The sequence below is a fragment of the Physeter macrocephalus genome, chromosome 13 (genome assembly GCF_002837175.3).
Source record: "Physeter macrocephalus isolate SW-GA chromosome 13, ASM283717v5, whole genome shotgun sequence".
NCBI classification, from domain to species: domain Eukaryota; kingdom Metazoa; phylum Chordata; class Mammalia; order Artiodactyla; family Physeteridae; genus Physeter; species Physeter macrocephalus.
Window position 1 is genome coordinate 88,276,134 of NC_041226.1, and position 18,372 is coordinate 88,294,505.

An 18,372-nucleotide genomic window follows, 5' to 3' on the forward strand; every position below is an offset into this window, starting at 1 on the left:
GGCTCCCCCCATACCAGGGCGCGAACCCGGTTCCCCTGCATCGGCAGGCGGACGCGCAACCACTGCGCCACCAGGGAGGCCCCCTGGCAGGAGGATTCTTAACCACTGCGCCACCAGGGAAGCCCCTGGCTGGACAGTTTCTGAATGAATGAATCATGCGTAGGCACTGTCGACATGGGATTCCTTTAACCTTTGGGGCTGAAGGTGGGGAAGAGTCCAGTTCTCTCACAGAACACCCCTCTGGGCCACTGTTGCCACCTGTTGCTGGAGAGTGGCTGGTCGCCTGGCCCATGAGGGCCATTTCCTCAGTCATGAGAAGTGTTCCTGAAATTGATCGACCAGTCCTTGAGGCCAGCAGCGGCATCTTATTTCCGAAGTGGGGCTTTGTGGGTCGTGGTCTGGGAGACGGAGCCCTCCTGGGTGTGGGTTAGGGCTCTGGCAGCAAGTAACAGAAACCAGCCAACCAGCTCCTGTCGGACGGTTTTCTTTAGGATGTGGAGATGTCTCCTGGGCTTGGCACGGAGATGCAGCTGGTCCCGAGGAAGGGGCAGGAATCAGAAGCTAGGTGGCTTTGGGACCCTCCCTCCACCTCTCAGCTCTCCTGTTGTCGCACACCCCGTGAGGCCTATCTCTGCGCGTCTCCTGTCCACCGTGGCGCTGGCTGATTGTTGGCACTGTGTTTCAGTTCCAGGCATGTGCCGTTTATCTTGTTGAGTCTTTGTCTCAGGTCTGAATTTCCCTGAGAGAACCCAATTGGCCTGGCCTGGTTAGTCTCTGCTTCTTGTCCAGTCGGTAGCTACAGGCCTGGTGTTTGGGCCCAGCCTGCATCATGGGTAGGAAGTTTTTGGAAAAACTGGCCCTTGAGGGGAGGGCAGATTCTCTAGAAGGTATTTCCTCACCATTCTGGGCCTCGGTTTCCTTCGTCAGCAAGATGCAGGAGCCCTGACATTCTGGGTGTCTGTAGGCTCTCTTGGGACAGGAGGGCAGGACTGCCACCTGGACTCTGCTCCCTGAGTCCCACCCGGCTTCCTGCTCCACTGAAGGCTGCACAGAGTTTGAGGATCTAGGTTTGGGAATGGTTCTCCTGTTTCTTGGCCACATGTCCCAGTGTGATCAGAGTGTGGCTGGGTCCCACCTGTTTTCCCCTGCAGTGCCTCTGAGGTGCAGAAGGCAGGCGGCAGGCCCAGCATCCACAATGGTCACCTTCCCAGGGAGCAAGGATCCTGCTCACCCCGAATTCTTCCTCTCACCTCTCAGAGGGCTTATTATGGGAGCCACGCCCTGGCGACAGCCACATGCTGCCTGGCATGGAAGGCACCACCCTGTATGTGGCAGCCGTGGGCAAGCCCTTCCCCTGGGAGCCTCTGGGCCTCATCTCTAGATGGGTCAGGGTCGGGTGAGTTATGTGTATCTCGAACCATGGGAGCTGACTTAGGTGTCCCAGAGTGAAGAGAGAATAATAGTGGCTTCTTACCAGTTAACAGAAAAAAATTATGGGTGCAGTGTCATTAGTTAAGTTTTAGTTAAGTATCCCTCCATAAATTTTCCTTAGTGTTTTGGCATCTGTTATTTGCCTGAATAAGCAAACAGCAAAGGAACACTAATAGCAATACCTGAAAAATTAAGAGCTTGTTGTCTCTTTGGACATTTTTGCTTGTGGTTGTGACTTTACATTAATTTTTACATTAAGGCATTCATGTAACATTCTCTTAGAAACATTGTTTTGAGTTCATCTGATGTGATTAGTGGCCAGGATTTTAGACTGAGAGAAAACACCTTGACTGAGAGATAATTCAGTGTCACATGTCAGAATGCCTGGGTTCAAGCTCTATTGTGATTGCCTCTTTGCTGTGTGACCTTGGGTGAGTTACTTAACTTCTCTGTGTCTCAGTGCCAACCTTAGAAACACGAAAAATAGGATTTACTTTATAGGGTGGTGGTGAGCATGAATAAGATGATACAGGTAGGGGCTTCCGTGGTGGCGCAGTGGTTAAGAATCCGCCTGCCAATGCAGGGGAAACGGGTTCGACCCCTGGTCTGGGAAGATCCCACATGCCACAGAGCAAGTAAGCCCGTGCACCACAACTACTGAGCCTGCGCTCTAGAGCCCACGAGCTGCAACTACTGAGCCCACATGCCACAACTACTGAAGCCCGTGCTCCTGGAACCCATGCTCCGCAACAAGAGAAGCCACTGCAATGAGAAGCCCGCGCACCACAATGAAGAGTAGCCCCCGCTCTCCACAACTAGAGAAAGCCGACGGGCAGCAATGAAGACCCAACACAGCCAAAAATAAAAAAATAAAAAAATAAAAAAAGATGATACAGGTAAAGCTATGGGGACAGTGCCTCAATTAGCACTTAATAACTGGTACTGTTACAATCTTTGAGGCTTCCAGGAAGTTTGAGATTCACCCACAGTCTTTTAACATTTTGGCTCGGCATGTTTAGTTTTTTTTTTTTTAACAAAAATATTTATTTATTTATTTGGTTGTGCTGGCTCCTTAATTGCGGTACGTGGGCTCCTTAGTTGTGGCATGGAAACTCTTGGTTGCAACATGCATGTGGGGTCTAGTTCCCTGACCAGGGATAGAACCTGGGCCCCCTGCGTCGGGAGCATGGAGTCTTAACCACTGCGTCACGAGGGAAGTCCCATCGGCATGTTTACATTCTGATTCCTGTGCCCATCCATTGGTTGATCAGTGTTCACACTCCCTCAGTGGACTCCTCGTCTTGTGGCTTCAAGTCACATCTGTGGTTGAATGCTTTCTGGAGCCTCATGCCTTGTGACCAGTCTCAGAAATCCTCGACACCTCCATGGGGATGTCTGAGAGGCATCTGTCTAAAGGGGGTCAAACAGAAAGCCTTCTGTGTTCTCTTCTTCTGGAATTTGCCCTCACTTTCAGTTCAGGGACACCCCATCCACTGGTTCTCATCATGGTCCTGTGGCTTGTACTGCAAAGGAATCCCTAGCCCTTTGTCCTGGCTCACAGACTTTCTGTTGCCTGGACCTTGCCCTTGGGCTGCCGTCCCTCACCCTCTGCTCCCAGGTACGCTGCCTGCCGTCCAGCCTCTGAGCATGGGCCTTTTCTTCATAAGGTTTTGTTCTGTTCTCCCCCCAACCCCTTCCTGGGACCCTTTTTCCTGCAGCTTTCCACTTGTCCTTCACACCTTAGCTCCAATGCCATCTCCCCAGAGGCTCCCTCACCATCCCATCCCAATTGCCTCCCCAGCTGTTCCCTTCTCTCCCACACCTCTGCGTCCACCTAGCGCCACTTGTGTTCCATCATGTTTTTCTTGTGTGTTTATTTGCCTGTCCCCAACCCCTACGTAAGCTCTTTGGGCACAGGAATCTTGCACGTTTGTTTTCTGCTATACCCATAATAGCCTGACAGCACCTGGCAAGTAGATGTTAAATAGAGAAATAAAATGTATGTGTGTATAGTATGAATGAACTTGTACTATCTGTCAAATACCATGCAAAGTGCTGGGGATGTAAAGATAGACAGGGTTCTTTCTTTTTTTTCTTTTTAAAATTAATTAATTAATTAATTAATTTTTGGCTGTGCTGGGTCTTCGTTGCTGCACGCGGGCTTTCTCTAGTTGTGGTGAACGGGGGCTACTCTTCGTTGTGGTGTGCGGGCTTCTCACTGTGGTGGCTTCTCTTGTTGCGGAGCACGGGCTCTAGGCACGTGGACTTCAGTAGTTGCAGCAGGTGGGCTCAGTAGTTGTGGCTCACGGGCTCTAGAGCACAGGCTCAGTAGTTGTGGCACACGGGCTTAGTTCCTCCGTGGCATGTGGGATCTTCCCAGACCAGGGCTCGAACCCATGTCCCCTGCATTGGCAGGCGGATTCTCAACCACTGTGCCACCAGGGGAGGCCGGGGCTACTCTTCATTGTGGTGTGCGGGTTTCTCATTGTGGTGACTTCTCTTCTTTTTTGTGTGTGTGTGTGTGGTGGCTTCTCTTGTTGCGGAGCACGGGGTCTAGGCATGTGGGCTTCAGTAGTTGTGGCACATGGGCTCAGTAGTTGTGGCTCGTGGGCCCTGGAGCACAGGCTCAGTAGTTGTGGCACACGGGCTTAGTTGCTCCGTGGCATGTGGGATCTTCCCAGACCAGGGCTTGAACCCGTGTCCCCTGCATTGGCAGGTGGGTTCTTAACCACTGCGCCACCAGGGAAGTTCTTATGCTGAGGGGCTCAGAGTTTAATGGGAGATGGACAAGCAAAGAGAGAATTAAGTTGAATGTGAAGAAGAGCATGGTGACAAGTGCTGAGTTCTCCACGTTCTAACAAGAGCTGCCTGTGTGCAGCCAGCCCCCTTCCTTCAGGCTTACTAACGCTGGCCTGGTTCCCAAGTCTGAGCAGAGAGCACAGGGGTCCAGGCCTCGTCACTGTCCTGTAGGTGCAGGTGCCTGGTAAGTGGCCACATGAGGAGAGCCTCTTGTGGATGACAGTAATCTCAATGGTATAGGGGCCCTCACTTGGTAAAGATTGGTTATGTCCTCAAGAAAGGGAGGCTGCGTCTCCTTCCCTGATCTTATGTCTGTCCTTCTGCCCAGATAAACGGGACAAGGAACTGGAGACAGGTGGCAGGGTGGAGAGGAGTGGCAGCTGGGGAGTAGTCTGTCTTCTCCCAACTAGCTCGTCACGGACACACATGTGTTCTTTGATCACGGTGGCACTTTGGAAGGTACCCTACTGGAGAGGGCTGGCTGCCAAGTTGGGGGAGAAGAGGGGTGTTCTGTTGGTGGCCAGGCCTCAGGTTCTTCAGCGCTGGCTAAGACAGCCACTGCTGACTCTAAGATGACCTGATTCTTCTTGCTGTTCATATTTTCAAAAAGGGCCCTGCCATGTCTCCTCCAGATAGTGTCACCGAAAGTCCTGGGTCAGGCCCTTACTGAGTCACCCCAAACCAGTGACTGTGGCTGGGGGAGGGACAGAGCGCTCCGCTTGGCTAGCTGGAGGTCAGGTATCCGTCTCAGTGGGCTGTCTTCACCCATGCCACAGAGAAAGATGGGCTAGTTACTAGAGGAAGGGGACAGACAGAATGAGCTGCGGTCCATTGTTATTTATCCTTGGGGAAGGGTGAGTGCCCTGGGCAGGTGACGCTGGGAGTACATCTGGCTGGTGACTGTGTTTCGATCTCCTTCTCCAGAAAAGTTGCCAGACGGCCAGCATTGCCACTGCTGAAGCGTCCGCCCAGACCCGGAAGCATGCGGATGCTGAGGTGCAGACCGAGGCCCCTGAGCCGGTCAGCCTGCCGCCTGTGCCCCAGTATGATGGCCCCCGGCTTGTGGCCTTTCTCCGGAGAGTGGAGGCCATGGTTACCCGAGAGCTGAACAAGAACTGGCAGAGCCATGCGTTTGACGGCTTCGAGGTGAACTGGTCCGAGCAGCAGCAGACGGTAGGGGTGGGCTGGTGTGGGCCTGGGATGCCTCAGGTTGAGGCTCTGCCCCACTGGTAAGTCCTTCTTTTGTGCCATGCAAATAATAGTAGCACCAACAATAATAACACCAGCATTCACCGAGCTCTTACTTTTTGCCAGGTACTAAGCTAAGTTAAGAAGAAGTCATTGGGCCTTCCCTGCTGCCCTTGAAGTAGGTGCCCTTGTTATCTCCATTTCACCGCTGGTAAGCGGTAGAGGCAGGATTTGAACCTGGACGGTCTGACTCTGGATCTTATTTTCTTAACCACTCAGCTGTGTTTCCCCAGGCACTCTCTGTGCCACCTCATCTCTCCCTCAGGACAGCTGTAAGAGGTAGTGCTATCCTGATCTCCATTTTATATTTGTTTTTATTTTTTATTTTTTCTTGGCCGTGCTGAACAGTTTGTGGGATCTTAGTTCCCCGACCAGGGATCAGACCCGGGCCCCTGGCATAATCCTAACCACTGGACTGCCAGGGAATTCCCATGATCTCCATTTTATAGATGAGAGTCAGAGGGGCTAAGGGACTTGTCCACAGTCATACAGCTGTAAGTGGCTGAGCTGGAGTTTGAGTCCTAGTCTGTCTGGTCTCACTACCATGCTCTAGTGACTTCAGCGTCGCCAAGTCTTTCTGGTCTCGAGGCACAGCTCAGAGCTGTCACCCTGTCAACTCATATGTCCAGTTGGATACACAGCCTCTGCTTTGAGATCAGGTAACCTCTGAATGAAGGAGGGCCCCTTGGTGGCTTTTGCTCCACCCTGGTGTTGCCTGTGGACAGGCTGCTGAGCAAGCAGTAAAAACGTTTCTTATACAACGTTTTCTTCCTTTAGAAATGGAGATAATTCTGTATTCAGAGGTCATAAGCCCTCCTCTCCTCCCCTCCTCTTCTTGTATCTTCCTTCTATCTATTTCCAGATACATAGCTGCCCTGTTCCCACCAAATCGTTGATAGGTATGGGAAAGTTGGTTTATTTGAGAGAAATCCTCAAAATCCCTCTGAAAAATAGTTGCCAAGTCCACACCAAAGTGTGGAGTCATTGTATCTTTTTAAGCAGAGCCCAAGAAGAAGGTAATGAATGTTAAAAGCTCAGCTCAGCCTGCCCCCTTTTACAGTTGCATTCAGAGAGGTTAAGCTTTTGTTCTTAATTGTTGAGGCTTTTCCACCCCTCTGTGCATTAGTTTGGTCCACCTGTGTATTACTTTCTCCCCTTTTAAAAACTATTCTTTTCCGATTACAAAAGCAATACACGTTCATTATAATAAATTGAGTCATCGCAGAAATACAGAACATGTAATACGGAGACGGTGAATGGGCGCGCTGGTTCAGAGGCCTTTCCTGTGCTGCACTGACACATAGCATTAGTGCTACTACGGTTGTCATTAAGAGCATTTTAAACAAAAATGGAAAGCACTGTACATTTTGTTTGTGACCTTTCTCACTCACCAGAGCTTTCCACGTCCGTTCCTGTAGAGGGGCCCCAGTCCCCCTATAACCTGCATCGCGTCCCACTGCACAGACACACCAGCCTTTCTCGAGTCCCCTGTTGTTGGACATCCCAGCAGCAGCTTCACTTCTAGACATGTATCCTCCGGAAACGCGAATGGGTGGAGGGTTGAGCAGCACCCTCTGGGTGGCCGTGTGGCGTGCGGTCCCCTCGTGGCCCTGAAGTTTCTTGCCTTTCTGAATGTTGGGCAGAGGAGTAGTGCTTTCAGATTTTGCTGTTATATGACAACTGAAGCGAATCTCTCTCTCACTTGGTTTTTCTTTTGCATCAATATTTTGATTAGTTCTTCCTGGTGGAATTACTATTTTGGCTGACATGTCTGGTTGTTCTGTCTCTACTCCAGCTGTCTAGGTGTTGGCCTTGACATTTCACTGCCGTCCTTGGCTCTAGTAGCCCCGGAAAGCCTGAGGTGCCACTCTTTTTTTTCTTTTCTTTTATTTATTTATCATTTTTGGCTGCGTTGGGTCTTTGTTGCTGCACGCGGGCTTTCTCTAGTTGCGGCGAGCGGGGGGCTACTCTTCGTTGCGGTGTGCGGGCTTCTCATTGCAGTGGCTTCTCTTGTTGCGGAGCACGGGCTCTAGGTGCGTGGGCTTCAGTAGTTGTGGCTCGTGGGCTCTAGAGCGCAGGCTCAGTAGTTGTGACGCACGGGCTTAGTTGCTCCACAGCCATGTGGGATCTTCCCGGACCAGGGCTTGAACCCGTGTCCCCTGCATTGGCAGGCGGATTCTTAACCACTGCGCCACCAGGGAAGGCCCGAGCTGCCACTCTTAATGAAGGAGTGTAACTTCACAATTCTAAAATCAGTGACAACGTGGCTGAACACTTCAGAATTAGAGATGAGGAAGAGGTGACCCTGGGCGCCCCCTGAAACCTTTGACCTTTTTGCTGTGTCGTGTCCTGCCTCTTGTTTCCACGTGGGTGTGGCTGACTGCCGTGAGGCACTGTGCCCAGTCTTGGGGTCTTCTCTCTTCAGCAGCAAAGCCCGTTCTGTGTTGTCAGGTTGCTACACATGTCATCCATCTGTCTATCTCTCTATCTCTCTATTTCTCTATTTCTCTATCCATTTATTTATTTTTAATATTTATTTATTTGGCTGCACCGGCTCTTAGTTGTGGCACGTGGGATCTTCGTTGCCATGTGCAGGATCTTTAGTGGCAGCATGTGAACTCTTAGTTGAGGCATGTGGGATCTAGTTCCCTGACCAGGGATCGAACCTGGGCCCCCTGCATTGGGAGTGTGGGGTCTTAGCCACTGGACCACCAGGGAAGCCCCTATTTATTTATTTTTTATTACCATTTTTTATTTTATTTATTTATCTATTTTTGGCTGTGCCGTGAGGCTTGCGGGATCTTAGTTCCCTGACCAGGGATCGAATCCCGGCCCCCAGCAGTGGAAACGTGGAGTCCTAACCACTGGACCTCCAGGGAATTCCCTATTACCATTTTTTAAATTGAAGTATAGTTAATTTACAATGTTGTGTTAGCTTCAGGTCTACAGCAAAGTGATTCAGTTTTTTATATATATATATATATATATATATATATATATATATATATATATTCTTTTTCAGATTCTTTTCCATTATAGACTTGTTTCCTTTTTAAATGCTACATGATGTTTCACCATAAATTTTTTTTTCTGGAGTCAGGTTTGTTGAGGTATATTTTCCATACAGGTAAACTCATCCTGTGCGCTGTGTTGAATCTTGGCAAAAACATACCCATCAGTGAAGGTATAGAACAGCCCATCTATCTTTTTTTTTTTGTTTTAGTTTTTATTTATTTTTGGCTGCATCGGGCCTTTGTTGCTGCCCGCGTGCTTTCTCTAGTTGCGGTGAGTGGGGGCTTCTCTTTGTTGCAGTGTGCGGGCTTCTCATTGCGGTGGCTTCTCTTATTGCGGAGCATGGGCTCTAGGCGTGCGAGCTTCAGTAGCTGCAGCACTCGGGCTCTGTAGTTGCGGCATGCGGGCCCTAGAGTGCACGGGCTTCAGTAGTTGTGGTGTGTGGTCTCAGTAGTTGTGGTACGTGGGCTTCAGTAGTTGTGGCTCGCAGGCTCTGGAGCGCAGGCTCAGTAGTTGTGGTGCACGGGTTTATTTGCTTCGTGGCATGTGGGATCCTCCCGGACCAGGGATCGAACCCATGTCCCCCGCACTGGCAGGCGGATTCTTAACTACTGCGCCGCCAGGGAAGTCCCAAGAAGGGCCCATCTTTCCATCCCTCTGCATTCTCATCTTTAGATTTTAAATTGTACTGATCATTGCAATTATAAATGGTGTTATACATTATGTATATAGTTTATTTTTAATATAAACTTTTATTAAATTTATAAAACATGCATAAACACATGCACAAATTACAAGTGTTCAAGTCCATACTTTTCACACAGTGAAAACATCTGTAGAACCAGGACCGAGATCAAGAAATGGAATGTCACCAGACCCCCAAAGGTTTTCTCATGCCCCCTCTACCTCCTGGCCCCCACTGTATGGCTTTGTTTTAAAATAACAGATTTATTGAGCTATAATTTACATCCCATATCATTCTCCATTTGAAGTGTACAGTTCAGTGAGTTTTAGTATATTTCCAGACGTATGTAACCATTGCCACAGTCAGTTTTAGAACATTTTCATCACCTCCCCAAAACAGAAACTCCATATCCATTAGCAGTCACTCCCCATTTCCCCCGCACCTCCTGGCAACTGCTCCACTTTCTGTCTCAGTAGATTTGTCTCTTCTGGACATTTCATATAAATGGAATCATATAACAAGTGGTCTTTGTGATTGGCTGCTTCTGCTTAGCAGAGTGTTATCAAGGGTCCTTGTGTTGTAGCGTCTATCAGTGCATCATTCCTTTTATGGCTGAATCACACTCTGTTGTAGGGAAATACCACACTCCGCTATTACGGATCGAGCTGTGAGCATTTGTGTACAAGTGTGTGTTTCCAGTTCTCTTGTGTATATACTTAGGAGTGGAATTTCTGGTCCATATGGTAACTCTAACATCTGAGGAGTTGCTAGACTGTTTTCCACAGCGGCTGCACTGTTCTGCATTCTCACTAGCAGTGCACAGTGCAGCTTCTTACAGATTTTGGATTCTTTCCATTGGATAGTTTCTTTATATGGGGTTATGAGGTCAAGAAGTGTGAAACTTTTCACAGGAGTTTTGGCCTATGGTGCAAATACTTCCTGGAAAGTGTGTCTGGTGCAAAATCCCTCGCCGTGGCCAGCATCGCCGGCCTTCTCATTAGCTGCTGCTGGCCACCTATGGGCTGAGAAACAAGGTGCCAGAGTTTTTAAAAAAATGTGTGTGTGTGTTTAAATACACATAACATGAAATTTACCATTTTTAACTGTACAATCCTGTGGCATTGAGTATATTCACATTGTTGTGCAACCATCACCACCATCCAGCTTCAGAAGCCAAAGCTTTTGAAATAGTGTGAGTACAGGGTCCAGCTCTGATTTGGAGCCTGGCGCCTGTCTCAGTTCCCAAGGCCCTTCCTTCTGGGTTTCTGGAAGCATCCTGTTAGGGGAGATGTTGGGATGAAGGCTCCACACTTTCCCCTAGGGCTGGACGGTGGACTTGAATCACTTATAGGGATTGGGAGGCCCAAGGCTGTGTGTGCTTTTTGTTACACTGCTGGGCGGCTTTGGGGCTCAGGGTTGGGGATGGTTTGTCTCTTGCAGGTGACCTGCCTCCACACCCTGGGCTACCCCCCAGCCCAAGGACAGGGTCTGCATGTGACTGGTGTCTCCTGGAGCACCACTGGCTCTGTGGTGGCCTGTGCCTATGGCCGGTGAGTGGCAGCAGGGCTGGGTGGGGGGCAGTAGAAGGCCCTCAGACCCTCGTCTGAGCCTCTGTCTCTCGCCCCGTCTGTGCGGTTAGGGGTTGGCCCAGAGCTTGGCCTTTGTGGGAGGCTTCCTTCTCAAGGATGCCTGGGCACCAGGTTGGCAGGAAAAGAGCAGGGAAGGGACTCCCAGTGCCCACATGCCAGCACTGGGCAGTGAGCCCCGGGCCTGCCTCACCTGCTCCAAGAGTTGTCTCCTGATATGCCCAGGTTCGCCCACCTGGAGACCCTTTTCCAGAGAAACTCATGCCCTCGGGGTGCCTCAGAGGAGCCTCTGCCGCTTCGACACCCAGCACAGTGTCTGTGTGTGATGGGGCTCTAGAGGCTCACCTGTTTGGGGGAGTAGGGGTTGAAGGTGGGTCAGGGGATAGGCGCACGGTGGGGGCAGGGTGGGTTGGGATGCAGCCCGGGCCGAGGGGCAGAGCTAGCTCAGGCACGTCCGTGCAGGCTGGATGATGGGGACTGGAGCACGCTGAAGTCCTTTGTGTGCACCTGGAATCTGGACCGGCGAGGCCTGAACCCGCAGCAGCCGTCGGCGGTGGTGGAGGTGCCCAGCGCCGTCATGTGCCTGGCCTTCCACCCCACGCAGCCATCCCACGTTGCGGGTGAGCCGACCAGCCTAAGCTGCCTCTGCTTCCCGCCCTGCAGAGGGTGGCCAAAGCCCTCCCTTGGGCCCTCAGCCCCTGGTCACGGCCAGGGCAGGTCTGTGGGGGAAGTAGAGACCACAGGTGACCCTGACCCCGGGGCTCAGGTGAGGATGCCTGGGGTGCCCGTGCTGGATGCAGAGCTTGGAAGAGGCGGCAGGTCCTTAGCTGAGTCTTGAGGGGGTGTGGGCCGTGCAGAGGTGTGGCCTGGTCGGGACGAGGCAGGACGAAGCAGGCACCCTTGGGGAGTTGACAGAGGTGATGAGCTGTGCACGTTGGGGAAAGGGGGCAGGTGAAGCTGGAGGGAATGGAGGGTGCTGGGCAGGGGATGGTAGCCTGGCAGTGGGAGAAGCTTCCTGGGATGGGGTACAGCAGGCTAGAGCGTGAGGCCCGGGGACCAGGATGTTTCTTCCTCAGGGCTGTTTTCGAGAAAGTGGCCCCACGTCCTGGCTCGGTGGGTGGGAGGGGTGGGCGCTTGGCCAGGAAGCTGGGCTGCTGCGTGGGTCGGCCCTGCCCAGGCCCTCTTGGTTCCGCAGGGGGGCTGTACAATGGCGAGGTGCTGGTGTGGGATGTGAGCCATCCGGAGGACCCACTCCTCTGGCGCACGGGCTTGACGGACGACGCGCACATGGACCCTGTGAACCAGGTCAGAGCAGCGGCCTGCCTGGCGGGTGGGGAAGCACGTCCTCCTGGGCTGCGCCTTGATGTCGCGGGCCTGCTCCATGACACGGGGCAGGAGAGGGGGCGCCTGCTCGCCACAGCCAAGGAGGAAGGTCACCAGGGAGTTGGCAGTTGAACAGCTGCCTCTGGCATTCTCGGAGCTCCCAGGCCATGAGTCACACCCGCCCCTTCCATCAGAGCCGCAGTCCCCACTGTCCTGGTTTTCTGCTGGGACTGGGGGGACCTTGGAACCCTCTGGTGGGTGAGGCGGCTCCCAGGCCTCCCCGCAGAAGTCTCCCTGGAAGAGATGGGGACGGGGGAGGGGGGAGAGGGACACCTGGTCTTGCTGGGAGGTGGGGCAGGCGTGCTTTCTCAGCTCTGCCCTGTACCCTGTTGTCCAGGTGGTTTGGCTCCCGGGGCCCCAGCACGGCCACCGCTTCCAGGTGCTGAGCGTGGCCGGTGATGGGAAGGTGCTGCTCTGGCTGGCGGTCGGGGCTGGCCGGCTGCAGCTCAGCGCGGGCTTCGCCCTGGCCGTGCAGCAGCTCCCCAGGAGCACCAAGCTGAAGAAGGTACGCAGGGGCGAGGCTGCTGCCCTGGAAACGGGCCCCCGAGGCAGCCCCAGGCTGTGGGACCCCTGAGCCAGTGAGCCTGGGGGTAGGCAGGCGGGAGCCACTGAGGGCCACAGCGTCCACGCACGTGCCTGGGCTCCTTGGGGACAGTGTGAGTGGATTCCCTTGGCTCTGCCCTGCTGTTCTTTTCTCCACAGCCTCCCCGGGGGGAGACCGAGGTGGGTGCCACAGCAGTGGCTTTCTCCAGCTTTGACCCAAGCCTTTTCGTGCTGGGCACGGAAGGCGGCTTCCTGCTCAAGTGCTCCCTGGCAGCGGAGGAGCCCGCCCTCACGCGGTTGCCCAGCTCTGTGCCCCTGCGGGCCCCAGCACAGTTCACCTTCTCTCCCCACGGCGGCCCTGTTTACTCTGTGAGCTGCTCCCCTTTCCACAGGTAGGGGGGGCCCGGGCCTCCTCCGTCAGCCACAGGGCCTCTGGCACAGGGAGGGTGAGGGAGTCCCACCAGGGCACACATAGCACTGCTTAAAGGACCTGCGGTCTGCCCTGGGCCTAGGTCTTCCCCATTTGAGCCCCAGTATCCGGAGCTCCTGGGGTTGGCGCCAGGGAATTGGCCCCTTACTTTCGAGGAGGACCCCAGGTTTGGGGGCCTAGGGAGGCCTCTCAGGAGCCTGACAGCCCATGAGGAGTCTGGCAGGAAGCCCCCTGCCGCAGCTGAATCCCCAGCGCTCATCCCCTGCCTGGCTGTCTGCCCTGCATCCTGTCTAGGAATCTCTTCCTGAGCGCAGGGACCGACGGCCACGTCCACCTGTACTCCATGCTGCAGGCCCAGCCCCTGGCCTCCCTGCAGCTGTCCCTCAAGTACCTGTTTGCTGTGCGCTGGTCCCCAGTGCGCCCTTTGGTGTTTGCAGCTGCTTCTGGGGAAGGTAGGAAATGGACACCAGGCTTGGATGCGTTGAAGTTGACACGAGCCCAGCCTGTGCCTGGAACTCTGGGTTGGGGAGACTGTACGTGGGGAGAGGGTGACTTTCCTTGTGTGGGGTGGAGAGCTGAACTGAGTAACAGCCTGATCTTATGCACCGGAAACTGAAGAGGCTGCTGCTCTGGGCCTCTCTTACCCCACGAATCTCTCCTTGAAGGTGATGTGCAGCTGTTTGATCTCCAGAAAAGCTCCCAGAAACCCACAGTTTCGATCAGGCAAACCCAGGATGAAAGCCCGGTCTACTGTCTTGAATTCAATCGTCAGCAGACTCAGCTGCTGGCTGCTGGCGATGCCAAGGGCGTGGTAAAGGTGTGGCAGCTAAGCAGCGAGTTCACTGAGCAAGGACCCCGGGAAACAGAGGACTTGGACCAACTGGCAGCAGAGGTGGCCACCTGAGGTGGGGGGAGTTCCAAGTACAGAGGCAGGTGGGGGAGGCTACACGTGTGCTGTACGTTTCTGATGGAAGCTGAATGAAGACACGACAAGCTTTGGGGGGAGTCATTTATTTCTCTTTTACCTGGAAACAGAAAATTGGGAGGGGGAACAAAAAGGGGAACTAGCCAGCTGCTTAGCTATTTCTGCAGTCGGAATGGGGCAGCTGGCTTCAAGACAGGAAGGGGTCCCCACAGCAACATGGCACCGGCGACTGGACCAGGAGCAGTTTACTGAAGCACCATTTTCTACTAAAAGTCTTACCCCAAGCTAAGCAGGTTAAGGTTACAATGGAAAGCAACGCTGTCTGGAGTATTTTTCTTAAGAGCACAGAGATGAGTTGACATGCAGATGCAGCAAGGCGGTGGCAGGGCAAGCGGCGTGGGCCAGGCTAACTAGGAGCAGAGGATCAGTTCACGAAGAGCGAGCGGGTAAATTCAACGTAGTCAAAAGCGGTGGGGAGTTCGCGGCCCTTGCCGTCCACGTAGGGCTTCATGTGGGAGACGCAGTAGTCGGCTTGTTCCCGAGTCAGGTTCTGGAGGGCAAGGCAGCACCTGTCAGTCAGCCAAGCCCCCGCCAGCCGTGCCCACTGAGGCCGGGGGACGAGGCCGACTTCAAGAACGTTAATGCCCAAGCTTCAGGACCTCTGCTGCTACGGCCTTTAGCCTGGACTGCGTTTCATTCGAAAATGGGGATAAAACGCCTGCACCCGGCAGCTAACGCTCACAACTGGGGTGTGTTACTCTAGACTTGGCTCTGCCCCTAACCGAGGGGGCAACCTTGCCTGGGCTTCGCTTTTCAAAGGAACCCCTCACCCCCACCCCAGGCTAGGGAAGCAGAGCCCCAGACCTGGTACAGCTCCTCCTTGGTCACGTAAGGCTTCCCTTCGGAGCTCAGGGCCCGGAAGGCGCTCTCGATCTCCTCACTGGACTTGACGTTCTCGGTCTCACGGCTGATCATGAAGGCCATGTACTCTTGCAGGGAGACGTGGCCGTCCCTGGGGGGCCAAGGTGCAGTGAGCAGGGAGGGTGCGGTAGGAGCCACGTGCAGAGCTGCTTCTACCACGTTCCCTGATGCTCACCTGTTTGGATCCACAGTGTCCAGGATGGCCTCGAACTCGGGGTCGGGCTCCCCTTCCTCCACCATGGGCAGGTCATAGCCCAGGGAGCGCAGGCAGGACTTGAACTCCTGGTGGTTCAGCCGGCCGGACTTGTCCTTGTCAAAGTGTCTGTGGCACAAGGCTGAGGGCTCAGCACAGAGGCCCTGCTGCTGAGCCTGCCTCCCCCGCCAGGAAGGGCGCAACGCATATACTCACTTAAACATCATGCTGAATTCTTTGAGGGCCTCCTCGGTCACCCCGGTCGTGTTCCTGGAAGAAAGAACAGAATCAGGGACCGGATCCTCCACCCCATACAGCTGGTGACACGTTCTGTCCTCTCCCCATCAACTGACTGCTGGACGTGGGGGCGACCCTGCTTCCCGCGGCCCCTGCTGCTGCCGTGCCCCCCCACCCCCACCCCGCCCCGGGGAAGCTGCAGGTACCTGGCCTGGATCTGCTGCTCCAGGTTGTGCTGCATGCGCATGCCCAGCTGGTCGAGCTGGTCCCACTGCTGGGCCAGGCCCACGGTGCTGTGCTCTGTGTACTTGTTGTCCAGGATCAGGGCTTCCTCCATGGCTGCCCCCAGGTCCTCAATCTTCTTGAGCTGACTTCTCATGGCTCGAATCTCCTGGTGCTTGCGCTGTGGGGGTGAGGGAGCAGAGATGCGTGGGACAGGGGCTCTTGCCTCGGTTACCCGGCCCGAGAGCCTGCTTAACAGCCCTCCTTGGTCTCCGCACCCCCAGCTTGAGACCTGCAGGGCTGCCTGCAAGGGGAAAGTGGGGATGGGGTGAGGTTGAAGAAATCCAGCAGCCTCAACAGAGGAAGGGGCATCAGTGTGACAGTCACAAATTATGGGTTGACCTGCCGGGGAAACGGTATATACTGAGGACCAAAGGAGTCTCCTTTCCCAGTAGGGCTCCTGGTAGCAACTGTCAAAGACAAAAAACTCTTTAAAAAATGACGGAGGTCCTGGGCTGCTTGAAGCCAAGGGAAAAGGGGGTACCTGACCAGCCCACCTTGTACCCAACCTGAAGCCAAGGGGGCCTGCTGGCAGTGGTGGGATGAAGGCTTTTAGCCGGGCCAGAAACACAGGGCACTTACTTTGGTAGCTTCGAGCTGGGATTCGAGGGTCCCAGATTCTTCCACCATGCAGGACCTAAACGCAGAAGCACAGTGAGGCAGGAGGCCCGATCGCCAGCTCGAAATTAACTTCCCTCAGATAAAAGTGCCTGCAGTCTCAAATTCCTCTTATTAGGGTATGAAACCTATCTGCTGTTGGCCATCTTTTCTTAAGCAGCTCTGGGAGCCAGGGAGGGCAGGTAATGCTTCTCCAGTATACTTCTGGGAAGCTGCTGCCTGATGGGGTGTGCCACCTGGTAAGGCCAACAGATAAGCCAGGGCTGAGCCCCCATCCAGCCTGCTCCCTGCTCCCCAGCTGGGACCCCTTCTCATGTGACTGGCTCCTTAGGCCCACCCAGGCAGTGGCATGGTACCTGGTCCAAGCTAGGCCCTTGAAGGGTACCTCAGGAACTGATTTTAAGTTCCTCCACGGGAACAGAGAGGGGCTGCAGGCCTGGCAGCATGCTTCCTCTGCAACCAGGGGGAGAAGGACGCCTGTGCGACCCTTCAGGCAGGAGACCTGAAGGTGAGGGGAGGCTGGCAGCCACCCCCAGAAGTCCTGGAGTCTCTTGCAGGCTCCTGAGGAGGGGAGCCACACTCCAGGATAAGTGACAGCAATGGGGGGAGATGCAGTCAGATGACCCCTTGACATGGGAACTGGGGTGTGAAGATCATGACCAGATTTGGGTTTGGGCCTGCCCAAAGGAGAGGTGGCTGTGACTAAGCCCCAGATTCAGGTTCTATCATCTACAGACACAGCGCCAGAGGCTCCTTCCAGGGCTAAGTTCTGAGGAGCAGGGGGCCTCTGGGGAGCCTCTATCTTCCCGACGGAACAGTGTGAGGTCACAGAGGCTACCAGTGAACGAAGACAAATGAGGTTACGTGCAGGGGTGAGTCACACTGTGTGCGTGTCCTGGGGGGGGAGGGGCGTGTTTTAGCCCGGCCTCCCCCGTACCCACCTTTGCCCCAACCTACCCTTTCAACACCCAGCGAGCCAGCGTTAGCTGTGAAATCGCCCCAGGTTCAAAGTGCTCTAGCAAGGCAAGGCACCAGGCTTCCTCCTACCCCGGCAGGTCAGACTCCCAGTCAGGCCACGTCCCCCCAGGAAAAGCACACCCCCAGGACCTGGGGGCAGGAGGCCGGGTGCTGGTGCAGTGGGAGGAGGACACAGCCCTCCTTCCCATGCGGCCACGGGCAGTGGGTTAGTCAGAAAGCAGAGCCGCCTGGGGAGGTCAAGAGTGCACTGGTAAAACCACAGCGAGGTAAGAAGAGAAACAGGAGAAAAACCTTCCAGACAGATCATCCCCAACTTCATACTGATAGACACGAATGACCCGACGATACGCTATGCTATTCAAAGAAAAGAAACCAAATGAATACACCAGAGGAAGGGGAGGCAAGAGCACACCGAGACAGACACACACCACAAGGCCCAAGCTGGACAGTGCACAGGCAGGGCCACCTGGCGCCCAGGCAGGGACGTGGTGGAGGCCGAGCCGACAGCCGGCCTGGGAGGGCAGGCAGCCTTGGGCGGCTCGCACGGGGACCGGGCAGGACGGGACAGGGCTGGAAGGAGCCACATGGTAAGGGGAGCGTGGCACCTCGTGGAGACAAGTCCAAGGCCAGCAGACACGGCTAAGGGCACCGGGGAGGAGAACGGACCCCAGGGCAGCTTAGGAGCTCGAGCTGAACCTGCACTCCCTGGATCCCGCCCCGCCCTGCCTTCAGCACGTGCTCGCCTGAGTGTGGGGAACGCTGCCCCCGCTGCCTCCTTTAACGCCTGACGTGCCTGCCTGCAGGGCCTCGGGAGCGCTAGTCTAAGCCACCATGGTCCCGGGAGAGAACGCAAGGGTGCCCGATCCGGGCAGAGGCCAAGGCCTCCTGGGGAGGCCCCGCTGGCACCGGGCAGGACGGCCCTGCTCCTCTCGGGGCTCCTCCCAAGTCCTGTGTCCCTCCATCACCCAGAAACCCTGAGCACTTGGGCTTCCTCTTGAGGCAGAAGACAGCCTCAGCCCTCCGTGGGGGCAGTGGGGGAGGAGGGGTCAGTGCACAGACAGGGACTTAGCGCACCAGCTGCAGCCCCTCAACGATGTCATC

At 54.7% G+C, this 18,372-nt stretch overlaps 2 protein-coding genes across 2 annotated transcripts in view; one reads left to right on the top strand and one right to left on the bottom strand.

Moving 5' to 3' along the window:
- Positions 1-14,115, top strand: part of DYNC2I2 (dynein 2 intermediate chain 2) — a 20,156-nt gene extending 6,041 nt beyond the window's left edge. The window contains exons 2-9 of the mRNA XM_024126092.1: positions 5,155-5,403; positions 10,616-10,725; positions 11,224-11,381; positions 11,957-12,066; positions 12,482-12,649; positions 12,847-13,079; positions 13,412-13,569; positions 13,783-14,115. Coding sequence (XP_023981860.1) covers positions 5,155-5,403; positions 10,616-10,725; positions 11,224-11,381; positions 11,957-12,066; positions 12,482-12,649; positions 12,847-13,079; positions 13,412-13,569; positions 13,783-14,021 — 1,425 coding nt within the window. The 3' untranslated portion in view covers positions 14,022-14,115. The remainder of the gene's footprint in view (positions 1-5,154; positions 5,404-10,615; positions 10,726-11,223; positions 11,382-11,956; positions 12,067-12,481; positions 12,650-12,846; positions 13,080-13,411; positions 13,570-13,782) is intronic.
- LOC114487434 (spectrin alpha chain, non-erythrocytic 1-like) lies at positions 14,113-17,672 on the bottom strand. The gene is made up of 6 exons (XM_028497321.2): positions 16,258-17,672; positions 15,600-15,796; positions 15,373-15,426; positions 15,139-15,285; positions 14,907-15,054; positions 14,113-14,592 (listed from the first exon to the last, which is right to left on the bottom strand). Exons 1-6 carry the CDS (start codon positions 16,303-16,305, stop codon positions 14,467-14,469), a joined length of 720 nt encoding a protein of 239 aa, XP_028353122.1. The 5' UTR covers positions 16,306-17,672; the 3' UTR covers positions 14,113-14,466.
- Positions 17,673-18,372: the final 700 nt, after the last annotated feature.

Bases quoted from the DNA above. Each gene is read 5' to 3' on its own strand.
- LOC114487434 (XM_028497321.2), bottom strand. From the start codon at position 16,305: ATGGTGGAAGAATCTGGGACCCTCGAATCCCAGCTCGAAGCTACCAAA. The intron at 15,427-15,599 runs GTACCTGCAGCT...TCTTTCTTCCAG, and splicing joins GAGCAGCAGATCCAGGCCAG to GAACACGACCGGGGTGACCG. The intron at 15,286-15,372 runs GTGAGTATATGC...CTTGTGCCACAG, and splicing joins GAATTCAGCATGATGTTTAA to ACACTTTGACAAGGACAAGT.